The following is a 24,859-nucleotide window of genomic DNA, read 5'->3' on the forward strand; positions in this document are numbered from 1 at the left end:
ATATTCATGTTTTTAACAATGACTAGAACTTTTCTTGAAAACAATTGTTTCAGTTGATTACGCTTAGTGATAACAGTTCAGTTTTTTTTAATAAGGAAAATTTCAAAATATAAACTTTTGGAATATTAGAGTTGTAGAAATATATAATATACAATTTTTAAAACAGTAAAAACGTATGAAAAACAAAGAATTTTTTTTCCAGAAACATTTCTACTACAGAAACAAATTTTTTTTCTGATTTAAATTCAGAATGAAGAATTTCATTTAACACAAATGTAAAAAAATCAGTTTATATATTTATATAGTGATATCAATACAAATACCACATAATACTTCCGTGGTTAATGATTAAAGTCAATCTAATTTCATTTAGTACATCATAACATAATAACGTGATGTCAGCAATAAAGAATTCAATTCAAATAAATTACTTCATAAATATAATATTATTAGGATATGTTGAACAAAATTTTCAAGGTGGAATATTTTCTTAAATTTCAAATAGTGTTAATAAGTGAATGATTATGGCAAGCATTTTGCAATCATGACCGTCCTTTAGAAACAATCATATAAAACCAACAAAATGAGTGTTTTTACAGATCGGCTGCACATAATTCAATATCATAGCTCTTTTATTAGAATACATGTTTTGTTCTTTTACTTTCTTGCATGATTCAAAACTGGCTTTGTTTTTATTACATTTAATAAATCAACACCATTGAATTAATTGTAAGTAATAATTTGCAAGTATTCCGAAACAGAACAGACCTGGTGTGTTGAAAAAACATAAATAACTTTAAATATCTGTTTTATCTTAAAGGTAAGCATATTGATGGTTTAACTTCCTCGTTTGTTGGAATATTTTTGGGGTGGACTATTGTCACAGCCATTGTACATATCAACGACTTAAAACAAAATTACACTACAGAAATGTACACATAAAATGAATGCTTTTGGTTTCCATAGGATGGATTTAAGTAGCAACGTAATATTAAAATCACTACAAAAACGGTAATTTGACGCAAGTTTTGAAATAAAGCCCATTCACTCCAAAATTGTTCCTGCTTGCGATGTCACGCCTCTGACCCTCAGTGGACATTGAGTCACACCTCACCATCTTGAATGCCTTCTGTGGCCAAGATTTTCACTTCTTTTGGTTGCTCTGAACCTATACGTTCTGTCCTGCTTTGGTGCAGACATTGCACCTTATTTCCTGAAAACGAAACCAAATACAGCCTGTGAGCTCATCTAGGATAGCAATTTGAAAGGTAAATCATACCAAATAACATAAATTAAAATAAATGGTAAAACAGCCTAACATAACTACAAAATGATTGCGAGAATTTCTTAAAACAAAACAAAAAAAAAACACCACAAAATAAATTTGAAAGAAAACATCGAAAGAAATAATAAACATGAGCAAAAATATTCACTTAACAATTTACATTAGCTTTGCTGGAAAATTGATTCTGAGAAGTGTTAATTTAACTAAAAGCTGGAATCTTCGAATAAAATTAATTTATTAAATACGTGTTTTTAAGGTGTTGTTATGCATTTGTAAACACAAAATAAATTAAAAATGCAAAATGTTTAAAATAAATGTATACTTTATTAGAGTGTAGAATATTATTTATCATAACATTGTTACAGTAGTGAATGGGTATTTTAGGAAGTCACCTAAAATACAAAATACAATCATGTGTATACAGAAGTAGGTTTGTTTGCCTCAACAATATATTTGTATACAAATAAGCGCAGCGAGTTGATTTTTTTTTTAAATAAACGGATGTAGGAAAGATTTACTGAACCAAAATGTTTTTTTTTTTCAACAAGACCATATATTTTATTAGGCGTATAATATAAATTTTGTTTCCCAAAACATTACTCTAGGCCAACCAAATATTTTTCAGCAATTTTTATCTTGTATTCATAATGAAATATTTTCTGTAGTTTGAAATGCATTCGATACAATTGACTTGCATATATAATTTCAATATTTAACATAAATTGTGATTTTATATAATATTATAATACTATAGGTTTGCTGCACGTTCCCATAAATTAAGATTATTAGAACTCAAATTCAGGTTAGCTTTCTAAAATATTGTATTTGTTCAAATTATGTTAAACAAATGGATGATACAAAAAGCAGCATATGTTTTGCTGTACCTTTATACAAATTTGTATTTGTCCGCATATAAAAAATAAACAATTTTTCGTATACGTTAAGACTTAAGATAATGGTGTCTCTCAGGTTAAAGTGGATTCTGATAAATATTGGGAACGCATTCGGGGTTATTTACCGGATGTTTAGCTCCAACCATCACTGAAACAGTTTTGAGTACAATATTACTATAAGTTCATGGAAGACTACACCTCAAATAATCGAAAGGATCTCCAGATAGTTCCTGGTAACTGATCTTCGTTGAAACTACGTCGGACTCCGTCATTGCGTTTTTTTTTTTTTTTTTTTGCCGTTTCGAGCATCATGAACAAGCCTCGCGGGAGATTTTTTTTACTGAAACTGAATAAGTTCCTTAAGGGCTTGAAAATACTCCTAGACTCTCATGAGTTGCTGTTCGCAAGCAAGTAATCTCGGTATGAGTATATTCACAAAAAAAAAAAAAAAAAAAAAAAAAAAACGTAAATTTTAAGATCCCTATGTGATGATTAACTAGTTTTCCTTCGTAAATTTCAAATGAAAATTTTGAACAGTGTACCTGGTAGTAAGTACATCGATACTGCGTTAGAACATTTTGTAAAAACTAAAGACAGTCAGTTTTCTTACCTACAGTTGATTCACGTTGGATTTTGTTGTCTTGCGTACAGCTGCTGTTGTTGAGATCGGAGTTCTTGCTGCTGGAGCCTTGGTGGGAACAGGAACAGCCTTAAAACAAGGAGAACTTTGTTGAAAAAAAAAAAGAATTACGGCACGGTGTCATATGCCATGTCAGCGGCAGCGTGTCAGCTACTGTCATCTCGCCGACTTGTAGTTTGCGTGACACGGTAGCGCAGTTGTTAGTGAAGTCATATCTGAGCGATTTTACACGGTTCATAATAATTTATAACAAACAATTAAAATTAAGAAATTTAAAGGTTTTTCTGAAGAAATTTTAAGGACTTATCAAAAAACCACTGAAAAAAAAAGAACTTAATTTAGCCACATTATTTTAAGTGGGATATAATAATTTTACTTTTTTCGGGTCGCAGACATTCTGATGGAAATAGGTTAATTTCGAGAAAGTTAAAATAATTAATTTTGACTTTTCTCTATTTAATCGCATTAATATCTATGGGAACTTATGTGTTTTGTAAAATACTCTCTACAGATGCTACAGATTTTTATTATTTTGGCAAAAAGCAACAATATCCCGCCTCCTCCTACTTTTTCGCAGTAGCTATAAAATTACGAAATATTTAAGGGCCACGAAGGAAAAAAAAAGCACTTCCAACGTCACTTAGGCCGTTATTCCAAGACAGAAAAATAAGTGTTTTGGTATAGAATGTGGCACACATGTACCCTAACCGTATTCCTAGTGTACGATAGGGCACTGCCAGTTCTTATTTTTAGGGAACAGATTTTGGTGTCCTATCTGTTGCCATCCTGTTGCCCAAAATTACGCGCATGCGCAGAGCTCACTTTATCGTTGATTTCGTCCAGATGACGGACCCACGTCTGGCGCCATTTACTCGTGTGTAGTCATTTTTGTGAACATCGGGAGACGTACCAAGCGTGTTGGTGTGCCAAATGAAACTTTATGATAGCGAAACTATTCTGGAATACATTCTGTAGACTTAAATGGTCATAACAAGAAATAATCGCAAACTTTAAAGGCAATATTATAAAGGCAGTTATATTCTTGTGCGATGTACTGATATCTCTAGTATTTTTGACGTAAGAATTGTATCAACGTTTGCGAAACGTCTGCTAAAATGCTTTGAAACCAGTTTTTTCTAGCCTCGCGCAGGGTACCGTTTATTGAAACTGTTGCCGATTTTTTTTTTTCCTTACTGGGATTCGGCTTGGACACGTTCTGGAATACGGCCCGCGAGTTGGGTTGTCGTGTTCCAACAAGGCAATGCTTATTCGCCAACCTTAACCGGACGTCTTGGTATACCACTCTTAAATACTTATCAAATAGCAAGTAAGGAATGTTCCAAGGGCTTTATTTTTTTAAATTATTTTTTAAGTTAGACGCTCACCGCTGACTCGAGGCTCGGGCAGGCAGATCACCGATCTGTGGTTCGCCATCACGCCGTCCCTCGTGTTCTTCTGCGGCTTCAGCAGCACGATGTACAGCTTCGGGAAGAAGAGGCAGGCCAGCTGCACGAGACCGCTGGGGGAACAAGCACAACCCAAGTTTCATTTCGGAGCAGCCACAGCTTACCACGTCAGCAATGAACAAGTCCAGGGGGCAGTGACTGGGCAGTCGCGCTGTTCAGTTTCCCGAGGTAAAATCGATCACAATACTCTTCATCAGAAGTTTTCAAACCCAAATTGTCTGGTAGTGTTTGGAAAACAATTAAAAAGTGTTTTGAGGTGAAACATCTTAGCTCTACGTGTGCGGCATTTCGTAGTAGTAATTTCGTGAATGGAGCAGGCAGGAATCTCATGGGACATAAATGTTTGACCACGTTGCTGCCGTCTGTGGCGGATGGAGCGTACCAAAGTTCACAAAGTCAAAGGTAAATGTTATTTATAGAATTTACTGTTTAACAAGGTGGGAAGTATTTTAACAAAATTCCTTGTCAAAATTCAGGCCCAAATCAGGAGTGTAGTATTTTTTATTTCTTCAAATCTTTCGCTTTTATCGGATCCGTTTCACTATGTAGTTAAATAATTTCGGTCTGCTAATAAAATGATTCGATAGTCAACGTAGCTGCTTGAGCAACGAATTCAAACTACTTCATGTGATTTACGTCAAACACACAATTCACGTATGTTTATCACGCTTGGCATTATTTTAAAGATTTTTACGTTCAATTTGGTGTCCAATTTTCGTATTATAAGTGTGTTTGCAACATGATAGCACATGAATTGGCTCGTTACGGAGGTTAGGTTTTTACACATCTCTGGCGAGTTCTGAAAGACACGCTCACAATTTTTAAATATTAAACCTTCCATGTATGTCAGTATATTTACATTAATGACTGTTAACGAACCAAATACTGATGGTAAGGATGAATTACTCATGCTTAAATTTAACCCACGTCCATGAAGTCGCAATCCAATTAGAAAATAAAATGTTTTCTCACAAAATGAAGAAAACATGATAAAGTTCTTTAGAAACAATGAAATTTACGATATGCTCAAGAATACGGCGTAAGCCAATAAACTTACAAGTTCTTCAGTACCAGTCAAAACAATTTTAAAATAACTAAGCTTAAACATTCGGGTGACGAAGTCTATCTACAACGCTGATAAAGTTCATGTTGGTTGTTCAAGTATTTAATAGTACAACCTAAGCCTTAAAATATTACTGTTCCGTATTAACAGGAATTAATGTAAGAAAAAATAGAGCTGCATGTAAAATCTAAACAGGATGAGTCAAAATTCGGCTGACAAACTTCGGTTGCAGGTTCATCACGAAAGAAATTTGTAGAAAATGTATAAACGACTTGTGGTCTAAAGAACTTCCCCAGGAATTTAGACCATAAGTCGTTTATACGTTGTTTTTTCGTGATGACACTGCAGCCGAAGTTTGCCGGTCGAATTCAGACTCATTCTGTATTCAATACAGAGCTTTGGTTTTACTGTATGTTGACCAAAAAAATGCAGATGGTTTCACAATCAGAAACATGCTGCATATTAGGTGCAAATTAGATCTAATTTGAACAAAGGTAACTTCGCTGAAGCTAGCTTTGTTGAACTATGGCGGAAGAAACACTGCACACATCTTGGGCTTGGTACCACAGAGTTAGGAATTTTTAGGAGACGGCATGTTGCAAAAAAGTTGAAGTCACTTTTTGACATCGCCATCGCCGTGTTGCAATGCACGAAAACAACTGGGAATGTTGCTTGACCACGTTTTGATGATGGTTAGTAAATGCGAATTAGAATTTCTGTCGATAAACACAGTCACTTCTATAAAATACTGTCATTTGGAACTGTTTCCACTATGCAAACACTACACTCCAGCCAGTGTTTTGGGCATCTAACCTTTATGGCGTAGACCATGAGCTGAAAACATGATCGATTACAACACCCGGTCACCACGTAGTCATGCAGACGGGGCTATTCGCTGTCTTTACTGGACACACTGACTGGTAACAGTAAGTTCTCGAGTGAAGAACCACATGTCTGCACGGAACTCGTAAGAGCAGTTTAATGCACAGCTACTCTGCAATATCTGTTAAACGTCATGCCTATAAATAAAACTTTATTGTAGTCTCAAAAATGTTTTTATCCATACTGTTAGAAATCACAGTAAATGAAAGAAAGGACTTTTCAACGAAAAATTCACCTCGAATAAATGATTTTTTTCGTAATCACAGATAACTGGATCTTCGTAGAAACTACAATTTTGTCAACAACCAAAAACTTTTTTTTATTATAGACAGGGTAAAAGCATATGTGGAAGAAATAAGTGTGTTTCTGCATGAGTATTAACCAGTTTTTTAATGGTTTTCTTGCATACAAAGATTAATCTTTTGGGTTCATGTACAAAGTAGGTGAACTCTGTACTCGTAAATTTACGAAGATAATATATTTATGAAGTTGCCTGTATAATTTGTAACTCGCGTTATTCGTCAATTTAAAGTAAATTTAAGTTTCAGATAAGAGTTTTAGCAAATAATTATCATATTTACAAGCAAGTTGAACGCATTCGATGGTGTGCCTACAAAGGGCGTTATGAATGTTTTTGTACTCCAACCATCGTATCAAAAATGTACTTAAACAAAAGTATTTGAAATTACGCCTAAGAGTCACAATACGTTGAAACGGATGTGATATTCGTCATATTAAAGGAGTTAAAGCAATTTTTCGGTTTTTTAAACAAACCTTCCCCATTTCTACCCCTTTAGTCGGATATGGCCCATTAACGAACTCGGCCGAGATTTTCCATTACTGTATGTTATGCATGAGTTTGTAAGTGATTTGTTCAAAATTACGACAGTTACCGTGTCCATAAAAATTTGATGTATATAAACTTCAGAGTTGATGATGGTTTTGGGGTCTATGGACCATGAAACGAAAAACTATATAATTTTTTTTTCCGGAAATCACACCATGGTAACGGCTACAGTAAGTACTATTTCTTTGAAATTTCTCAAAAAACTACATGGGAAAAAACAGTGAAAAACAGATGACACCAACTGAGATACTAAACAGGTGATGTGACAACACAGCGGGGCACAGAAAACCCAGCGACGTGACAGAACATATAGTTTGGACACCACAACGATGACAGTTCAGACGAACACAGAAGCGTTAATTGGTCTTATGTATTTTTTTTTGCAACTTAATGTAATCTGAGCTGTAAGTTTTGATACTGACTTTTATTAGTACTTATTTGAATTGTTTTTAGTTAAAAGATTAAACGTGGTATTTTTGCGAGCAGTAATTTCCAGAGACAGCCAAACCGCTCGACGCGTGGGAGACGCGACGCAGCAGAATCGCTTGGCGGAATGTGCCTGTTTTATCGCGCGGAATGCGGCGCCCGGCGTCGGCTGTCTTTGTATGACGTGGCTCGACCCCGTGGCTGGCACACTGACCCACGGGGGAGAAACTCTAATTGCCGAGACTGACACGTAGATTTTTGGAAGTAGTTCTGGGCCCACCCGCTAGATGGTGACATCCATAATATATTACCAACATAGATATTATTAGGCAAACAAACCAGTGAAAATTAAATCACTTTATTTTGGTAGCCACATATTTTGTTGTGGTGTGGCGTACCAGATATTTTGCGTTTCGTATGTACTAATTTCCATAGAACATAACGAGAGGGAAGTGATTCTGATGCCGTTGTCCGTGGACGCCAGGTAGAACGGCACTCACCCGATGGATGTGGAGAAGGCGAGGGAAGTGATCCTGTTGGTGTTGCTAGTAGATGCCATGTAGAACGGCACTCACCTGACGGATGAGGAGAAGGCGAGGGAAGTGATCCTGATGCCGTTGCTAGTAGATGCCAGGTAGAACGGCACTCAACTGACGGATGAGGATAAGGCGAGGGAAGTGATCCTGATGCCGTTGCTAGTGGACGCCAGGTAGAACGGCACTCACCTTACGGATGAGGAGAAGGCGAGGGAAGTGATCCTGATGCCGTTGCTAGTAGATGCCAGGTAGAACGGCACTTAACTGACGGATGAGGAGAAGGCGAGGGAAGTGATCCTGATGCCGTTGCTAGCACCTAGATGACATGTAGAACGGCACTCACCTGACGGATGAGGAGAATGCGAGGGAAGTGATCCTGATGCCGTTGCTAGTAGATGCCAGGTAGAATGGCACTCACCTGACGGATGAGGAGAAGGCGAGGGAAGTGATCCTGATTCCGTTGCTAGTAGATGCCAGGTAGAACGGCACTCACCTGACGGATGAGGAGAATGCGAGGGAAGTGATCCTGATGCCGTTGCTAGTACCTAGATGCCATGTAGAACGGCACTCACCTGACGGATGAGGAGAAGGCGAGGGAAGTGATCCTGATTCCGTTGCTAGTGGACGCCAGGTAGAACGGCACGAACGCCAGCCAGATGATGATCGTGGTGTAGTTGGTGAACGCTATGTGCTTGGTCTCGTTGAAGCCGTCTGGACACTTGCGAGTCTTGAAGGCGTAAACGGTGCAGATCGCTGCGATGCACGAGACATATCAAACACTAATATGTACGAGAACACGACTGCTGGAACCCCATGAATGTGTGGGGTGAAATACACTGAAAAATTATTAGTTTTAAATACAATTAATAGCTAAAACATAACTTTTAATTTTCTTTGGCTTTCCGACTGAGCAATTTCATTAGTTTACATTAATATGTCAATTTTTACATGTATTACTAGTTTTGTATCTGGGCATGGTTTTGAGTTAGGTAAGTCTTATTAAAAAAAACACAAACTGTTGAAAAACTTTGAATTTGACTGCATTTAGATTATAAGCATAGAATGGAATCTACCGTTTAAAATGCGTTTTTGAAAAATCCAAAAATTTTAAAGAAAACGTAACAAATTCAAAATTTCAAGTATCATTTAAAATTTACAGTGTAAAATAATTGAGGCACTTATTTGTTTCTTTTGTCTCTTACTCACTTGTCACGATGGTTTCTTCAGTTTTAACGTAAAAAGTATAGAAAAGATTTTTTTATTGCTCATTAAAAATTTGCACAATATAACCAAATGCTATTATTCACTAACCGAGAAGAGTCAGGAAAGTGTTAGTAACTATATATATATAATTTGTAAGAATGCTATGGTATTACAATATAAATTCACATCCTATGTTCCAGTAGAAGTGTAATGCGTAACAAAGCTATCAGTTTCTTTTTAACTGTTATCTCTCTACAGAAACAGGGAATCAGCCAACACTAAGAAAATAAAGAAGAAATACAGGTGTTAGCAAGACCTAACACTAAAGATAAGGACAGTCACTTCCATAAAAAAAATGTGAGCGAATCTTTTAGTACTCACCAGAGATGTGTAACATCTAACCTCGGTAAATAGTGAACTCATGTGTTTCATGTTGAAAATACAATTATAATACGAAAATAGGATACGAATTTTAACGTATAGTTCTTTAAAATAATGCAGTGATAAATATATACGCAAATGTTTTTTTTCCAACTATATTTCTTGATGTTTAATCACACGTAGTTACCGGACCCGCAGCTAGAATTCGTTGCCGGAGCAACTAAGTCGACTATTGAATATTTCGTTTATCAAACCGAAATTATAAACGATGTAACTAAACGGCTTCAATAAAAGCGAAAATCACTTGTAAAAACAAAACGCCAAACCCCTTTTTGGACCTAATTTTCGACAAGTAATTTTAATAAAATACTGTCTATCTTGTTAAAATTCACTAAACAGTTATTATTAATACTAAAAATTTTCCTTTTGGCTTTGTGGACATGAATTCGCTCCATCCGCCACAGATGGCAGCACCGTGGTTACACATTTCTGTTCCACGCTCTAATTGAAAATATGTATTATATGTTATGTGGTCAACTGTAAATAATTATTCTTGCTGGGTTTTGGCACCTATTCTCTCCACAGTAGATCTCAGGAACGCTGCTTCTGTATCGATTACCCAGACTGCTAATCCAGCTAGCACGTCACTGCATTGTATTACTGGCAGGAGAGTAATTATTAAAAATAAATTAGGTAGTGTTGTGTGACTAGTGGAAATTTGCATTACTTATGACCCGGTCTGTTTTATACGTAACTGACATTTACTGTAAATGAAATAGCAATAGCTGGTAAACATACGATTTTAATGGGTTCTTTGATATTGACGTGAAGTTACTGTTAACATGTAATTCAGCGAGAGGAACAACCAAAATAATTTACTGTGTATGTTATCATTTTGTTCAGACCTAGGTGTCAGTAAGTAGATGTAAATGACGTCACAGGAACACATCGACTACCATGCCGGGTCTAGCTATAATCTGTCGGAGGCTTGAGGCTCTCTTCCTAGGACCTCCAGGTGGTCTGCTGCGACGCTGGAACACTGGACGCTGTAAGCTGTAATTGGCGAGCTACAGAAGATCTGATGTAGCCGGGGGTCTGGCTGAAGAATCGACTTCCCTCTCGTCCTAAAAAGTCTGTTTTAATTTGGATCGGTCTCACCAAACGTCGTGGCCGATCATAGCTGGCGCTGACATCAGTCGTCCGGAACCACTACGGGACGAACGGGACCGACGCGGAAGTTGGCACTAGATGTCGCCGATACTCCCCATCTGAGACTTATTCAGTCCAGAAATATTCTCACAAATAATAGTGTGGAGAATTCTAGATAGCACACGACCGTGGATGACGCGAATCTTCAATTCCTCGGGCGGCAACCAAGGCTTTGGTTCGCCCCAGCCCGAGAAACGTCTTCCCGCTGCAAGATGGCGATGGCGTCTCCCTTTCTTCCTTCTAACTATTTATTTTCCGTCCCTAGCAACCAAGGAGCTATGGAAAAATCAGCAAACCAAATTAACTGCATAGTGAAATAAAACTTGGATATTAACGTGTAAGAGTGCTGAACTAAGGCAAATGAATAAAGTTTCCAAAGAATAATGCTTAGATGACCCTGTAGTTAAAAAGTGTGTAGTCTCTGGCAATTATATGTGTTATATACGTTAACTTTGGTTGTCTGTCCTCTTTACAATAAAATAATTAAATACATAAGATCGGCTTATGAAATATACAATTAATGTTACAATAATAATCAAAATAATAATAATATAACTGTAAACAGTTGTACTGGTTACAACGCTTCTTCCGTTCCATTTTCGAAATTACTCCTACCAAATGCCATGTACCCAAAGCTAAGATGTTACACATCAATACAGTCCTTGAAAACTGTTTTCACAATGCAAACACTACTGTTATTGGTGCGGGTCATTAGCTGGACAGAAAGCGGACGAAATGCTTCACATCCACGTGGTAGGACCGGCTCTAGACTCCACGGGGCCCTAACCTATTTGCTTTTTTGAAGGTCTTACCTCCGAAAATTTCAAAAATTGACTCTTTCAGACATGTCAAACCCAACCTGGAACTTAAATTTTGACGATGTTTTTGCTCATTTATCTTAGGATATTTTGGTATTATTTTCTGATATATTGTTCTAGGGTCAGTTTTATAAATGTTTAAGATCACATTTCCGGTATAATCACAGCATTGTACATGGCAATAAAATGTATGAAAGGTTTTTTTTTCAATACGAAAACATGATTTGAAACAGCACATTAAGTTCCAAGCAGGGTTAAAAAAAAAAAAAAATATATATTTTTGTTTAAAAAAAGTCAAACCAAGGTTTTTTTCATTACATTAGTTATTTTGGTTCTCAGAATGTTAAAATGAAAGCCATACAACATCCCGCTTTCTGCCACTCATGTTGAACCAGAAAAGTTATAACATCAAAGAACTGAAGCCTAGCAAATCTGCACATCTGACCGGGACATAACCAAAGAAATGGCATTTCCCCACAGGAGATGGATTCTCTATAAAAGGGTGTTTCCCAAAGAATGAGGATTTTAAAGTACAGTCGGGGATTTCACACGGAATAGTAAATTAAATATTTAATGTTAATAAGATAAGATCTTGATTAGTGTATTATTTTTTGTTTCAGTAAATCACAAGAAACATTAATGACCAAACGTTTTGTGTGATAGGAATTAGACCTTTCATTTAAAAAAAAATGTGTGAGTGGAGATCACGTGTGACAAAAGTAAAACTTCTTTCGTTATGAGTATAGAAGAGATTAATTATTTACATTTTCAATCACATTATTCACATAAAAATGAATGTTAGTCATTTAGTTATTGTACAAATCAAGAATTATTTTCCACGTGAATAATTATATTATAGCTACTTTAAATAAAATAAATATGGTATCGTCAATCGTTAGCAGTTACGAAAACTGAGGAGTAGACAAACACAAGCAGCGTTACGAGAATTCCGTAGCATCACTACTGCGTCATTTCTACCTCTCCCCTGCCGTCTCTCCTTCCGGCCGTTACAATAGCATATAGCATGCTACACTACGTACCTATTTACACCCACCCCCCCCCCAAACTTTTGACGTCTTCCCATTCGACCGCTAGCGCATGCGTTGGAGTGGCGTCGCCGCTGACGCACTCTCCTCCTCTAACGGTTCCCCCCAGCACGTGCCTAACTATTCCCCTCGTGCGATAGGAATTTTCGTCACGCTCTAAAATTAAAGCCTTCTCAGCAAAGAAGTTTCACTTCAAAAATTAAGATATTCTATTTAATGATTTTTATAAAAAACTATTTGTTTTAACCCATTGTTGTTCTAATCAGCCAACCATGTTTACAAGACAGTAAAAATTAATCTTCTTTTCCCCATGACTAGAGACCTGCAAAATTCGCGGATTCAGTGACCTCCAGGATAGTCTCTACTACGCTCTATACACTCGGGCAAATGCCAACTGTTCATTGGCTGCTGACTTGTGATTCGTCTCGACTGAATGTCTGTGATTCGACACTTCTTTGAGCGAGGGTCTCTAATTGGCCCTCATTACTCCAGATTAACAGTGAACCAGTGGTATAAGCAACGCTAAGGTATAATTATTTGAATTTTATCATATCACGAAATTAATCCGCGAATTTCGCAGGTCTCTACGGCCATGACTGTCCGCGTTGCTAACAGAAGAGCAGACAACCACCTCACCTATGAGCACGAACGGGTAGAGCAGCGCCACGAGGCAGGAGTGGTTCCTGAAGCCCTCGCAGATGAGCACGCGCGCCCCTCTGTCCGGGTGGATGTGGCCGGCCCGCGGCGGAATGAAGATGAGCCAGGACGCGAGGATGACCACCTCGACCAGCGTGAGCAGGCCCGTGATCACCAGCTGCGACCGGGGGCTGGTGTACCTGCGGGGCGACAGCCGGTCTTCCTCTCTTACCCTTCTGGCGCTTGTCGCCTCCTTACTACCTTTGAATATATATATACTGTATAGAAGTCGCCAGCCCAGGTTAACATTTCTAATACAGGTTTTGAGGTAGTTGGTTAATTCACCTGCCGCAATCGCCACCATTTCTAGGGCATCGACTTGTGGTGGTCCCTAGCGGACAAGTGTCGAACTCTTCAAACACCCCTTCCCGCTCACGTTGAACGAACTTGAGCTGCAGTGAATGATGGGTGGGGGGGTGCGGGGAATGACAGCGGGCGACAGTGCTGCGCTCTAACGTGTAAATAACAACCTAAGACGATACAGGGCGTTACGGCAGCGCCCTGCAGCGGTGAAGTTCCCAAGCTGCTCATCATACGCTTCTGAAAGACGTAGAGTAAATCCTATCCACTCGCGACTTCTATACAGTGTATATATATATATATATATATATATATATATATATATATATTGAAAGGTACTAGTCAGACGCCCTGTGTCTGCATTGTGGAAACAGCTTATGAAGCGAAACTTCTTTGCTGAAGAGGCTGCCATTTTCGAGCGTTACGAACATTCCGATCGCATGAGGGGAATAGTTAGGCACGTGGTGGGGGAACCGACAGAGTAGGAGAGTGCGTCAGCGGCGACGCCACTCCAACGCATGCGCTAGCGGTCGAATGAGAAGACGTCAAAAGTTAGGGAGGGGGGGGGGATAAGTACGTAGCGAATCATGCTATATGCTAGTTGTAACGGCCAGAAGGGGAGATGATAGAGGAGAGGTAGGAATGACGCAGCAGTGATGTTACGGAATTCTCGTAACGCTGCTTGTGTTTGTCTACTCCTCAGTTTTTTTTTTCCTTCATTCGAGATCATATACTCTTGTTCAGTTAAAAATAATAATTTAACTCTATCTGTACCTAATAAGCAAGAAGTTACACTTCTGTTGCGCGTGGATTCCACGCACACGATTTATTTTCATGAAAGTGACTGTTTTTAAAGACGGATATTTTTAATTCACACTTACTAATGTGGAGTTAGGAACTGTCAGGAGACGGCATGCTGTGACGTAGCTGAAGTCACTTTTTAACCTCACTGTCGCCATACTGTTATACTCAAAACGCTGCGGAACGTTTGATAACGTTTAAAACAGTCATTTTCATAAAACAATGTAATCTTAAACAGTTTCCACAATGAAAACACTACACTTCAGCCAATGTTCTGGGCGTCTAACCAACATGGCGCAACAATTAGCTGGAGGAAAAAAAAAAGCTTCACACACTTCCCATGTAATAATGGAGACATGGCCGCCGCCTGCTTGCTAACCATTATCTGACGGCGGAACAATATGGCGTCGGTGCAGTTAAAAAGTTTCTTCAAATACGTCAAGCACTTCTAATACGTCACACGTCCTGACAATTGCTAGCTCCATGTTCCCTCCTTAGGTTCACACACTCATGTTGATTTGTTTTTTTCTTTTCATTATTACTCTTTTTAAGTGTATATTTCTTAAATTTTAACTCGATACCTCCCTTCATTGTTGTTCTTGCTAAAAATATTTTAACATGTATTCACTTGGTCTTCGTAATTCTCATAATTTGCGCGATTTTTCACACCCATGTTATTACGCTAAGTGAATATCTGTTGAAAATACTAATGACAGAACAACAAATTCAAGGGAGGTATCGAAATAGAGTTTCAGAAAGCGTCATTAATAGTAAGAAATGTGAATAATCAACTTGGTGTGTGAGATCGAGGCTTAAAAGTTAGAGTTTAACTACTGAGTGACGTCTCATTAGTTTCAACAGTTTTCATGCACTAAAATTGTTCGGCAATTTGATACTGAAATATTTCCTTCGTCAAGGCAGATATATAATTTTAAGAGATTTTAAAAGACCATAACACAACACAAGTTCTATTGGCAGTATTATAACAGATGTAGTCATTCCCAGAAATGAATTCAATACTAAACGCCAATGACTTCGCAGGGAAACTATAACATTCAGGGATTACATAGAATTTTATAGTTTAATGTAATTTCAAGTGTCTTTTTTCAAAACTTGAAAAAAGTTAAAGAAATTTTTATTGACGAAAAAGAGTTGAAACCAAAATTGCGTCTTTCGATTCTTATGTCTCCCCTTTAAGATGGATATCCTACTTTTTTCCATCAAAGAAAAAAATGAAGATACACACATCGGCTTTACTGCATATTCATACATGGATCCACTCATTTACCTTTCCACCGCCATATTGTTATGCCCAAAACAATACGGAAATGGTACTTGACAACGTCTAGTGCATGTTAGTGAGTATGAATAAGAATTTCCGTCGTTAAACCCAGTCGCTCTATAACAACAACAAAATCTTTCTTTTAAAAATGTTTCCACAATACAAACACTACACTTCAAACAATTTTTTTGGGCGTCCAAGGAACATGGCGCAGACCATGAGCTAAAGAAAACAAGTATTCATCCGGTTACCAGGCATATCATGCAGACTTGGTCACTCCCTGTCTTCAGCAAATAGCACCATCCGTCCAGTTGCACGATGCCCTTTTACTTTGTAATCTTACAAAGAGGAGGAAATTTTGTGGACTAGGAAAAGAAATGCACTTATAAACTTAAATTAATAATAATTTTGATGCAGACTTTATGCAGTTATATTTAACAATAAATACGTCTATAATAAATATATTTTGATAATATTCCATACATGATTTTATACTAAAATTGCTTGTTGTCTATATTAGCGTCCGACACCTAGCCGCGTACAGGCTAAACTCGAACAGGTAAAATTATTTGGATGAAATGCGTGCAAAGATTTTTTTAAAATTAATTTGCATCCTAACATTAAAAAAATTAAATAATTACATTAATTTTTTTTAATTTCTAATAATTAATTGCTTGTATCTGCGCTGTGTGCATAATTTTTTTATAGTAATTTCTTTATCCCGTTAGAGTGAGTATTATTTCTGGGATTGTTACTTAAAAGGCGTTAAGTCCAAAATCATAGTTTTGAGAAAATCGCGAATGAAAATAATCAGGTTTCTTGAAGTCAGTTTTTTTAGCTTTATTAACTGCTTTAGAAATTTGGAAACTCATATATTGTTTTAAAATAATGTCTATAATCTACCTCATCAGTTTTGAAAGTATATAATTCAATATCACTAGAGACCCGGAAATTTCGCGGATTCATTCAGTCGCAAGCTAGAATGCAAACCTTCACACTCTCGCACTGAGTTCATGATTGGCGCGCAGTTGTTTGTATAGTCCATCCACGGTAACCTCCTACTTTTCTGAAGCCCTGCTTTTCACCGGATCTACTTTAATGTCACTATGTATCCTTCCGCCGTATGTAAACAAAAACATTGCCATGTGACAAATGTCAAATGGTTTGTTTACAATCACCAGCTGTCAAAACAATGTGTGTATGTATGTATATATATATATATATATATATATATAAAAGTAATTTGAATATGATCTAAGTATACATGCATATGTTCATAACATTATTTATGATACCCAATGGTAAAAATATTAAAAAATAAGTTTGTTAGCTAAAGAAATAACATATAATTTAAAGTAAATTTTTAGGAGAATATATAAATTTACAACATTTATGTAAGCAATAAATATCATCATTTAGTACAGTTCAACACAGTTTTCTGCATCTGAAAAAAAAAGTATTGTAAATTATACATATGGCTGTCCATCTAAGCAATCTGGAAAAGACTAAGGATTGAAGGTTTAATAAAATTAACAAATTCAGATGAAAACATTTAAAAATGAATTTTCTTCTTTTATTTAATAAACCCGTACCATTTTGCCGGTTAAGGCCACAAATAAAAATATGGTTATATACATTTTCCTGAGTATACTTATTAGACAAAATCATAATTTTATGAACAGTAAAATTGTGGTGAAGAATTGACAGTAATTTCTATACCACTTATATGCATTATTTATTTGTGGCCCTGGATGGGGACTGGCTTTTTGTTTTCCAAGTAAGTTCACTGAAAAATGAAGACACACAACAAAATAAAATGTTTCACATACACCTATACGAATCCAGAAATGAAATTTAATATTCATTTCATAATACGTGTAATATAAAGTTAATACATAAAGTTCCAGTAATCAACATACTTCATGGGAATGCATAAAAGAAAAAAAAATGTTTCAAACCCCAATACTTACAGTTGCCCAGGTGTTTATTACATACAGACCTCAATAAGAACACCCGGGTAAATCATCAAGAGGAACTGCCAGTACTTCACTGTCTCCATCTACTTGCTGTGTCGTAACCTCAAATTCTTCGCTGTCACTGTCTTCACTTGAACTATCCTCGCCGAGGTGGATGATGAGTGGAGGAATGGTGCCGCTGTCTATGTGGACTTCTCTCTCCCAGTCTGCTTGAATTAGCTTCTCCACGTGATCCACACACCTCGCCCATCTAAAAAATTAATGTATACAGTAAAACCTCTATATAAATGACCTGTTTATAGCAAAAACCACTCTATAACAAAATATGTTTGTTTCTGTCAAAACGGCATAGTAAACAATGCATGGCATGCTCTTTATTACATACAATTTTGAACTCACTCCACAAGAAAGTATTTTTAAACACAACAAAACTCATTTAATGTGTTTTCCTCAACTATCAAAGCTATTATTTAATACTTGAAGTAACATGTTTTGTTTTATGTTATCTGAAAAAAAAAATTATAGTGGTTTATTCAAGATATAATAAAGCTGTAAATATTATATATGTTATCAATAAAGGCTTAGAATGCATATGATAAAATATTTATTTCATAAGTTTTGTGTTTGTTTTTGGTTAAAATTTGTCCCAGACAAAAACAGTGAGATATAGCGAAAATTTAATTTTTTGAATAGTTTTGATGATTTACTGTATATGTATTTCACTATAATAACATAACTTTTGAAAATACTAATGTGCAAGAACTACATGTGTAAATACCTATTCAAGTTCGCTAGATGAAAATATTCAAAATTCTCTACGTTGAAATTTTATCTGAATATTGAAATCTGCCTACAGCACTGAACCCACCATAACTTTAAAGTCATTGACACAAGATTAAGCATAACAGAAAGTAATATCACAATTACTAATAAATACAAAACTATTTATGGAAATGAAACAATTGCAAATGGACTGCAATTACAAAAAAAAAAACCTTGCAAATAAGTCACCACTGTTAGATCTAGAAACTACACAGATATGTATGAATCACATGGGAATAAAATTACAAACACAAACACGAACACAAACACATACATGCAACACATTTTCAAAACGACAACTACACAAATTCAAACCACTTATTTTTACCAATTGTTTTAAAACTGTATTACTGGTATATGAATATACACAAAATGATAATCACACTATACACACACTAGCACACAAAGTTATCAAAAGGAATGGTAGGACCAGGCTGCTAGGCAACAATACTTACGTATTATGTAAAAATGTATGGTAAGGGTTTTGCTGAAGCTTGAGGAATGTTCTACAGGAAAATAAAACAATTTCTACTTCAAAAGGAATACCCCATTGGTCATGCAACATGAAAATACCTCTCTGGTGTGGAAGCATCAAGAGCCTCTTTCCAGATGGCTGCAACTGAATCATTGTCAAATCTCTTGGCCCGCCCCACGTTACTATTGTAATGGTGTTTACATTGAGCCCAAACTAGTTCGATTGCATTATAGTGGCAGTGATAGGGTGGGAGTCGTAGAATTTCGTGGCCATAGTTACGAGCCAACTCGTCTACCTCATATCTGAAAAGTGTGTTAGAACAAGGTGTATACGTAATTTTTTGCAACTATCTCACTTTTAAAGAAATGCTGTAAAAAAAACGAAATAATATACCGTATTCGGGGCTTGTTTTGTTTAGCTATTCTCAGCAGCTCCACTTTCAACAAATTATTTTCATGTTTTATCCCATTCTTCTCCAGCCACGCGATCAGTGCAGCCTTGGTCCAGTTCGTTGTAGGTGTTTTCTCAACCTACGTTGTGCCAACATTTAACTAAATACTCAAGTAGCTGATAAGAATTCATGACAGTAGAACCCTGTTACAATTTTACTGCTTATAAAGTTTTCCTGCCTATAATGTATTATTTTTCAAGTCCAATATTTTCCCTATAAGGACAATGTATTTAATTCCTGGATATAATGTTTCACAAATTATGCGTTTCGTGCTTGTAATGTTCACTTCATAAAATTTTAGAAGACGAAAAAAATTAAAAGCCTTTGTCTATACTGTCTATGTATATGTGTATGTTAGCAGTTAACTGCCTGTTGACACCCTTGGAAAACAAATAAATTCATAAATTTTTAGCCATTCTGTGTGTTTTCAAATGTATTCACTTAAATCACATGTTCAAGTGGCAAAAGAACTGGACTTAAGCATTTCCACTGTAAACACTGTCGTGAATTATGACAATTATACAGAAATGAGACAATTTTACAGCAATGAGACAATGTGTAAGTAAAGACAAAGCAGATAGAAGCTGGAAGCACCATGATGTTAAAGAAAAATTGTTTTTGGCTTGCTACAAGCAAATTGGAGCATCAAATATATCTTTATGCAGCTTGTTGAGTCCATTGGCAATAAATCCACACTAAAAAGTACTAAATTGAATTTCCTGCTTATGTTTTTTTTTCTTGTAGCCCCTTAAAAACAAATTATAACAGGGTTCTACTGTACTTATGCAAAGCAAACATGTGTTTTGGCATATTGTCGTAATGAATTTCTAAATTTAACAAAGCATGTTAGTTTAGTGACTAGAAATTTTTTTGAAAATATTATTTTAATTTATTAAGTAGGGCAACAGAGCATTCATAAAGTGGGTCCTTTTACCAAACAAGTAATTATGTCATTTTCAAATGCTGTTTGCAATAAAAAAATTTTATTTGGTATTTCAAACCCTCTACTAAATTAGTTTGCACTACAATGTAATTCAATTACATTATATATATATATATATCTGTGTGTGTGTGTGTGTGTGTAATCAATTTCAGCTCAAACATTATAGTTTATAAAAATGTAGTGTAGGCATACTATTAAGATAACAATTATTGCTGGCAAAATGTATTAGTCTCGAATATTCGTACTTATACACAATAATAAACACATGTAAATTTTTCACATTACAATTTGAGCAATAAAAAGACACTGCTTTACCATTGCACATACCTGGGTGCTGTGATATGAAGCATTGTCCATTATGATGACACTGGGTTCCTCAAGATGCACCAACATGTCTTCAAACCACATCAAGAAAGTTTCCCCATTCATCTCGCCATGGTAGTCTGCAGTCTTCTGACCTGAAACAAAAAGTAATCCTGCTCCTGGCACAAAGCCAGTGCGCCCTCCAGCATTAACAACAATAAACCTTTTACCATCTCCAACAGTACGTCTCTTCGCAGATTGTAGACTCTTGTCCTGCCATGACTTTGATACAGTTCCTGAAAAATATATGGAATGGAAATGAAATACTTTGTATTGGACCACAGAACAAATTTTCAAATAAATTAATGCCTTGCCTCTCTGGAAAATCCATGTTTCATCAACAAATATGAAATTGGCACCTCTTTCTTTTTCTTCTTTATACTTTCTCAAGAAATCTATTCGCTGCAATACTATGTTTTCATTCTCTATCAAAGCTTTTCGTCCATCAACAGTTTTCCATGAAAATCCCATCTTCTTTAACAATTTATGAAGACTTGATCTTCCACCATAATAATCTATTTGTCTCTCCCTGATTTCTTTCAAAATGGTGTCGACTGTAACATTCAAACCTGTAAATTTATTGCATACATTAACAATACATGAAATAACAGAGGTACACAAAACTAAGCGAAACCACAACCCCGTAGAAGATAATTTAAGTGCACAATTTACATTTATTAAATAGTTTTAATAAACTTACATTTCAAAAATACTTTTAAATTAATGGTAAATATTTACTTGGGCGGTATTTCCGAAAAAAAATGTTAAAAATCCGAAAATACCTTTATTTTATGCTCTTCAACTTCCTCTTTTCATTAAAATCGGCGGAGATTAGAAATTCCAAATACTTTAGGAGATATCGAATTTTTAAATTTCAGCACAAAACCAGCGCATTCCTGTGGCGTGCGTGCAACATTGTTTCTTGTTTACGTACGAGTATCTATTTTTTTTATTGGATAATGATGTCACGTTTTTGTTCGTGATAGGCCAGAATTCAAATGAACTAATACGTGATTATTTAGTTCAATTATTGTTTAAAACGGTGTTTAATTACCGCCTCCAACTTAGGTGAGTTTTTAACGTTTCTAATTTTAAAGTCTTATTTGTTATTTTGATATTGTTGCGCAAGTAATAAGTAACAAAAAAATTTACGTGAGTTGTTACTGTACATCCTTTGTTACGGGTTTGTTAGGTAAGGTCAGTTACATTATAAATAATTTAAAACTAAAGATTAATTAAAATTAATTCACATTATTTTTAATATCACCTTAGTTTGAAAGTATTTATAATGTAACTGACCTGACTTAATCGACCATTTTAGTTTTAAAATATTAAATTAAAAAATTTGATATCTCCTAAAGTATTTGGAATTTCTTATCTCCGCCGCTTTTAATGAAAAGAGGAAGTTGAAGAGCATATGATAAAGGTATTTTCGGATTTTTAACATTTATTTTCGGAAATACCGCCCAAGTAAATATTTACCCATTAGTATTTCAGCATTCAATTTAGCAATCAATAAGTTACAAGCTCTACACTGTGTTGTAGGTAAATGTTTTGTATCGTGTATCCCATGTGATCCCTAGATCTTTATGCATGAACCTGTACATCCTATTGATCGTGTGGTGCATGTTTTTTTTTCATTTATTCAGATCAAAGATCCTGAACATAATCAAATATTGTGGTATAGCAAGAATAATTATCATAAGTTTAATAAAACATATATATTTTCATTATTATTCAACTTTAAATCATAACTCATTACTACATCACAGGTTTTTATTTTTGGTTTTGTACAGGATTTTTAAACGTAATAAATTAGAAAAGCAAGCATCATCAATCACAGGATCAATATTTGCAGGATCATGCGATCAGGATCAATGTATCGAATCGGATACGCGATACTAAACTTTTACTGTTTTATAACCTTCTGTTACTTCATACACTAACACACAGTTTGTCTGGCTAAGTTGTGTTTTCATATGATACTTCATTACAATGAAGTAGGACTATTGTTTATAAAATAACAATACCCCTATATTTTCTAAAGGGTTAGGCGGGGCATGACACTATTTTGCAATAGAATATATATTGTACTGGACCCTGCCACACAGTACAATTTAGCCAATTAAGTATCCCAATTTTTTTTTAATAACCATGCTTGCTTAGACCACAACTCACTAATTTGTAACCAATTACTGCTAAAGCGCACAACTGGATATTATTGATACTGGAAATAGTCATTATTTAACCTTCTGATACATCATAAAAGTTGAGGTTATTTAATATGTATACTGTGTATAACGATATAAACATTACTTGTAGTTTTAGAATGTAACAATTTTCTTTCTATCTTTAACCTAACCTTAAAAGGACGTGTACGTATTTAATATGTTGCACAATATTCTATATATCAATACCATATCAATAAAGAAACCTAACAAACCACCCAAAAATGTTAAGTATTTTTAAAGGACAGATGATATCGGGAAAAAAACTGAACCGGTCAATCTGCATATGGATATATGAAATGAATACAATTAAGTAGGGCCTACCCCAGTGATATCGAAACTACTCTTCAGTATCAAATTTTTACCTTCAGCGTACATCCTGTAAATTGCATTCCTGATTGCATTTACTGTGAAATCGTCGACTGTGTCAAGTGACTTTCCTTCCTGTGGCCTTTTTTTCCTCTTTTTTCCTGGTGTTGAAACTTCTTCAATGTCTTTCTTGTAGTACCTAACCAAAAAAAAAAAAACATTTGTCATAACACTTTTCCGGGGACCCGTTCACAATACGCAGTTAGGCAGTGTTCCAAATATGGCATTTTGTCACAAATATTTGCTTTGTGGTCACTAAATGGAAACATGACAGACTTTGTCCACGAAATTAATGAAGTGTTTTTTTTATTTATTTTGTGATCTCCCAAACAGATGAAAAACTAATTAAATGCAAATTATAAAATCACTCCCTTATGTTATAGTTAAACCTATCATAAAGTTTATAAACATCGTTATAAACAAACGTGTATCACACCCATAAAAATACTTGAAAGTGCCTATATTGTTATTGTTAGGACCTGAGTAGGCCTAATATGATTTTAGGTTAAGTTTTCAACAGAGACGCCACATGGCGGTGTTGTCTCACACCAAAAAATATAAATTGGAAATAAAACACAAAAAACCTCGTGAGTTAAAACACAGGCCGACAATACTTAGGACACAGTCGATATTTTTTTTACGTGCATGAAAACGAAAAAAGCCTACTTACTTGAGAACAGTTGACTTTGCGATGTTGAGAAGAAACGCGGTCGTCTGCGTAACGTCACATTTCTTCAAGTCGCCTTTCCTAATTAAAAGATATAAGTTCTGAGCGACGTTAATGATGTCCATCTGACGCTGCGACGAAGTAGCTTTCCCCATCCCGGAACCAATTACCATTACAGCAATCACAAGAACCACACAAAATATCAAAACGATAACAAATTCCATCATTACAATAGTAGATAATAAATAATATAACAAAGTTAAAATACACAATATTAACACAAAATCCTGAAACACAAACTGTACGTTATTTCACGGTCAGTAATATATTAAAACACACTGCAAAATGGCGTACAGACTGCAGACTGCTTAAAGAGCTGCTGAAAGCGGCTGAAAGAGAAAACAAACAAGTGACTATTAACATTATTAATGCGCGACCACGGTTTCGGCACGTAATATTTTTTTACCGTTAACATAACGTTTTTATTTCACCAGAGATTTAAAAAAATGTTCAAACTTAACAAATACCCAAACAAATTCTTAAATACACGCGGAAAGTCAAAAAATATATATTTTGGCTATGGAACTATTTCGTTCTAATCATTGCCAACACACCACTTCTCTCACTGTTTCATTTACACACATGCGAGATCATTAATATTAATAATATTGTACATATATAGTTACTTTTTTTGTAAAATTTTATTTAACATCATTATACGGTAATTTAGTGTTAATGCATGTTTAATATGCATATGATGGAAAGTATTTTTGCAAACGAACCAAACATGC

General features: G+C 35.6%; 2 protein-coding genes across 4 annotated transcripts in view; both read right to left on the minus strand.

Annotated features, from left to right (window-relative positions):
* Window positions 1-334: 334 nt before the first annotated feature.
* The window catches only part of LOC134531771 (metabotropic glutamate receptor 3-like), a 100,730-nt gene continuing 76,205 nt past the window's right edge, over window positions 335-24,859 (minus strand). Inside the window, exons 14-18 of the mRNA XM_063367663.1 lie at window positions 13,332-13,531; window positions 8,611-8,791; window positions 4,204-4,337; window positions 2,789-2,887; window positions 335-1,213 (exon numbers count right to left, since the gene is read on the minus strand). Coding sequence (XP_063223733.1) covers window positions 1,104-1,213; window positions 2,789-2,887; window positions 4,204-4,337; window positions 8,611-8,791; window positions 13,332-13,531 — 724 coding nt within the window. The 3' untranslated portion in view covers window positions 335-1,103. The remainder of the gene's footprint in view (window positions 1,214-2,788; window positions 2,888-4,203; window positions 4,338-8,610; window positions 8,792-13,331; window positions 13,532-24,859) is intronic.
* LOC134531773 (uncharacterized) lies at window positions 16,991-24,748 on the minus strand. Of its 3 annotated transcripts, none has more exons than XR_010075085.1 (6): window positions 24,072-24,748; window positions 23,398-23,540; window positions 21,119-21,373; window positions 20,769-21,040; window positions 19,146-19,577; window positions 16,991-18,000 (listed from the first exon to the last, which is right to left on the minus strand). XR_010075085.1 is itself a non-coding variant. In XM_063367667.1 (6 exons), exons 1-6 carry the CDS (start codon window positions 24,293-24,295, stop codon window positions 19,362-19,364), a joined length of 1,035 nt encoding a protein of 344 aa, XP_063223737.1. In that variant the 5' UTR covers window positions 24,296-24,720; the 3' UTR covers window positions 19,171-19,361. The 3 variants fall into 3 exon arrangements, 2 of the variants coding, with proteins under 2 accessions (XP_063223738.1, XP_063223737.1); XM_063367667.1 differs by lacking the exon at window positions 16,991-18,000 and having other exon boundaries at window positions 19,171-19,577; window positions 20,769-20,899; window positions 20,975-21,040; window positions 24,072-24,720; XM_063367668.1 differs by lacking the exon at window positions 19,146-19,577 and having other exon boundaries at window positions 24,072-24,745.

This window comes from Bacillus rossius, chromosome 5 (genome assembly GCF_032445375.1).
Source record: "Bacillus rossius redtenbacheri isolate Brsri chromosome 5, Brsri_v3, whole genome shotgun sequence".
Classification (NCBI taxonomy): Eukaryota; Metazoa; Arthropoda; class Insecta; order Phasmatodea; family Bacillidae; genus Bacillus; species Bacillus rossius.

What these genes read in the sequence shown, in the direction of transcription:
- LOC134531773 (XM_063367667.1), bottom strand. Translation starts at nt 24,295, where the DNA reads ATGATGGAATTTGTTATCGTTTTGATATTTTGTGTGGTTCTTGTGATT. An exon ending in GCAAAGTCAACTGTTCTCAA is followed by an intron (nt 23,541 to 24,071) that starts GTAAGTAGGCTT and finishes TTTTTTGGTTAG; the next exon opens with GTACTACAAGAAAGACATTG. An exon ending in GAGACGTACTGTTGGAGATG is followed by an intron (nt 20,900 to 20,974) that starts GTAAAAGGTTTA and finishes TTTTTGTTTCAG; the next exon opens with GTCAGAAGACTGCAGACTAC.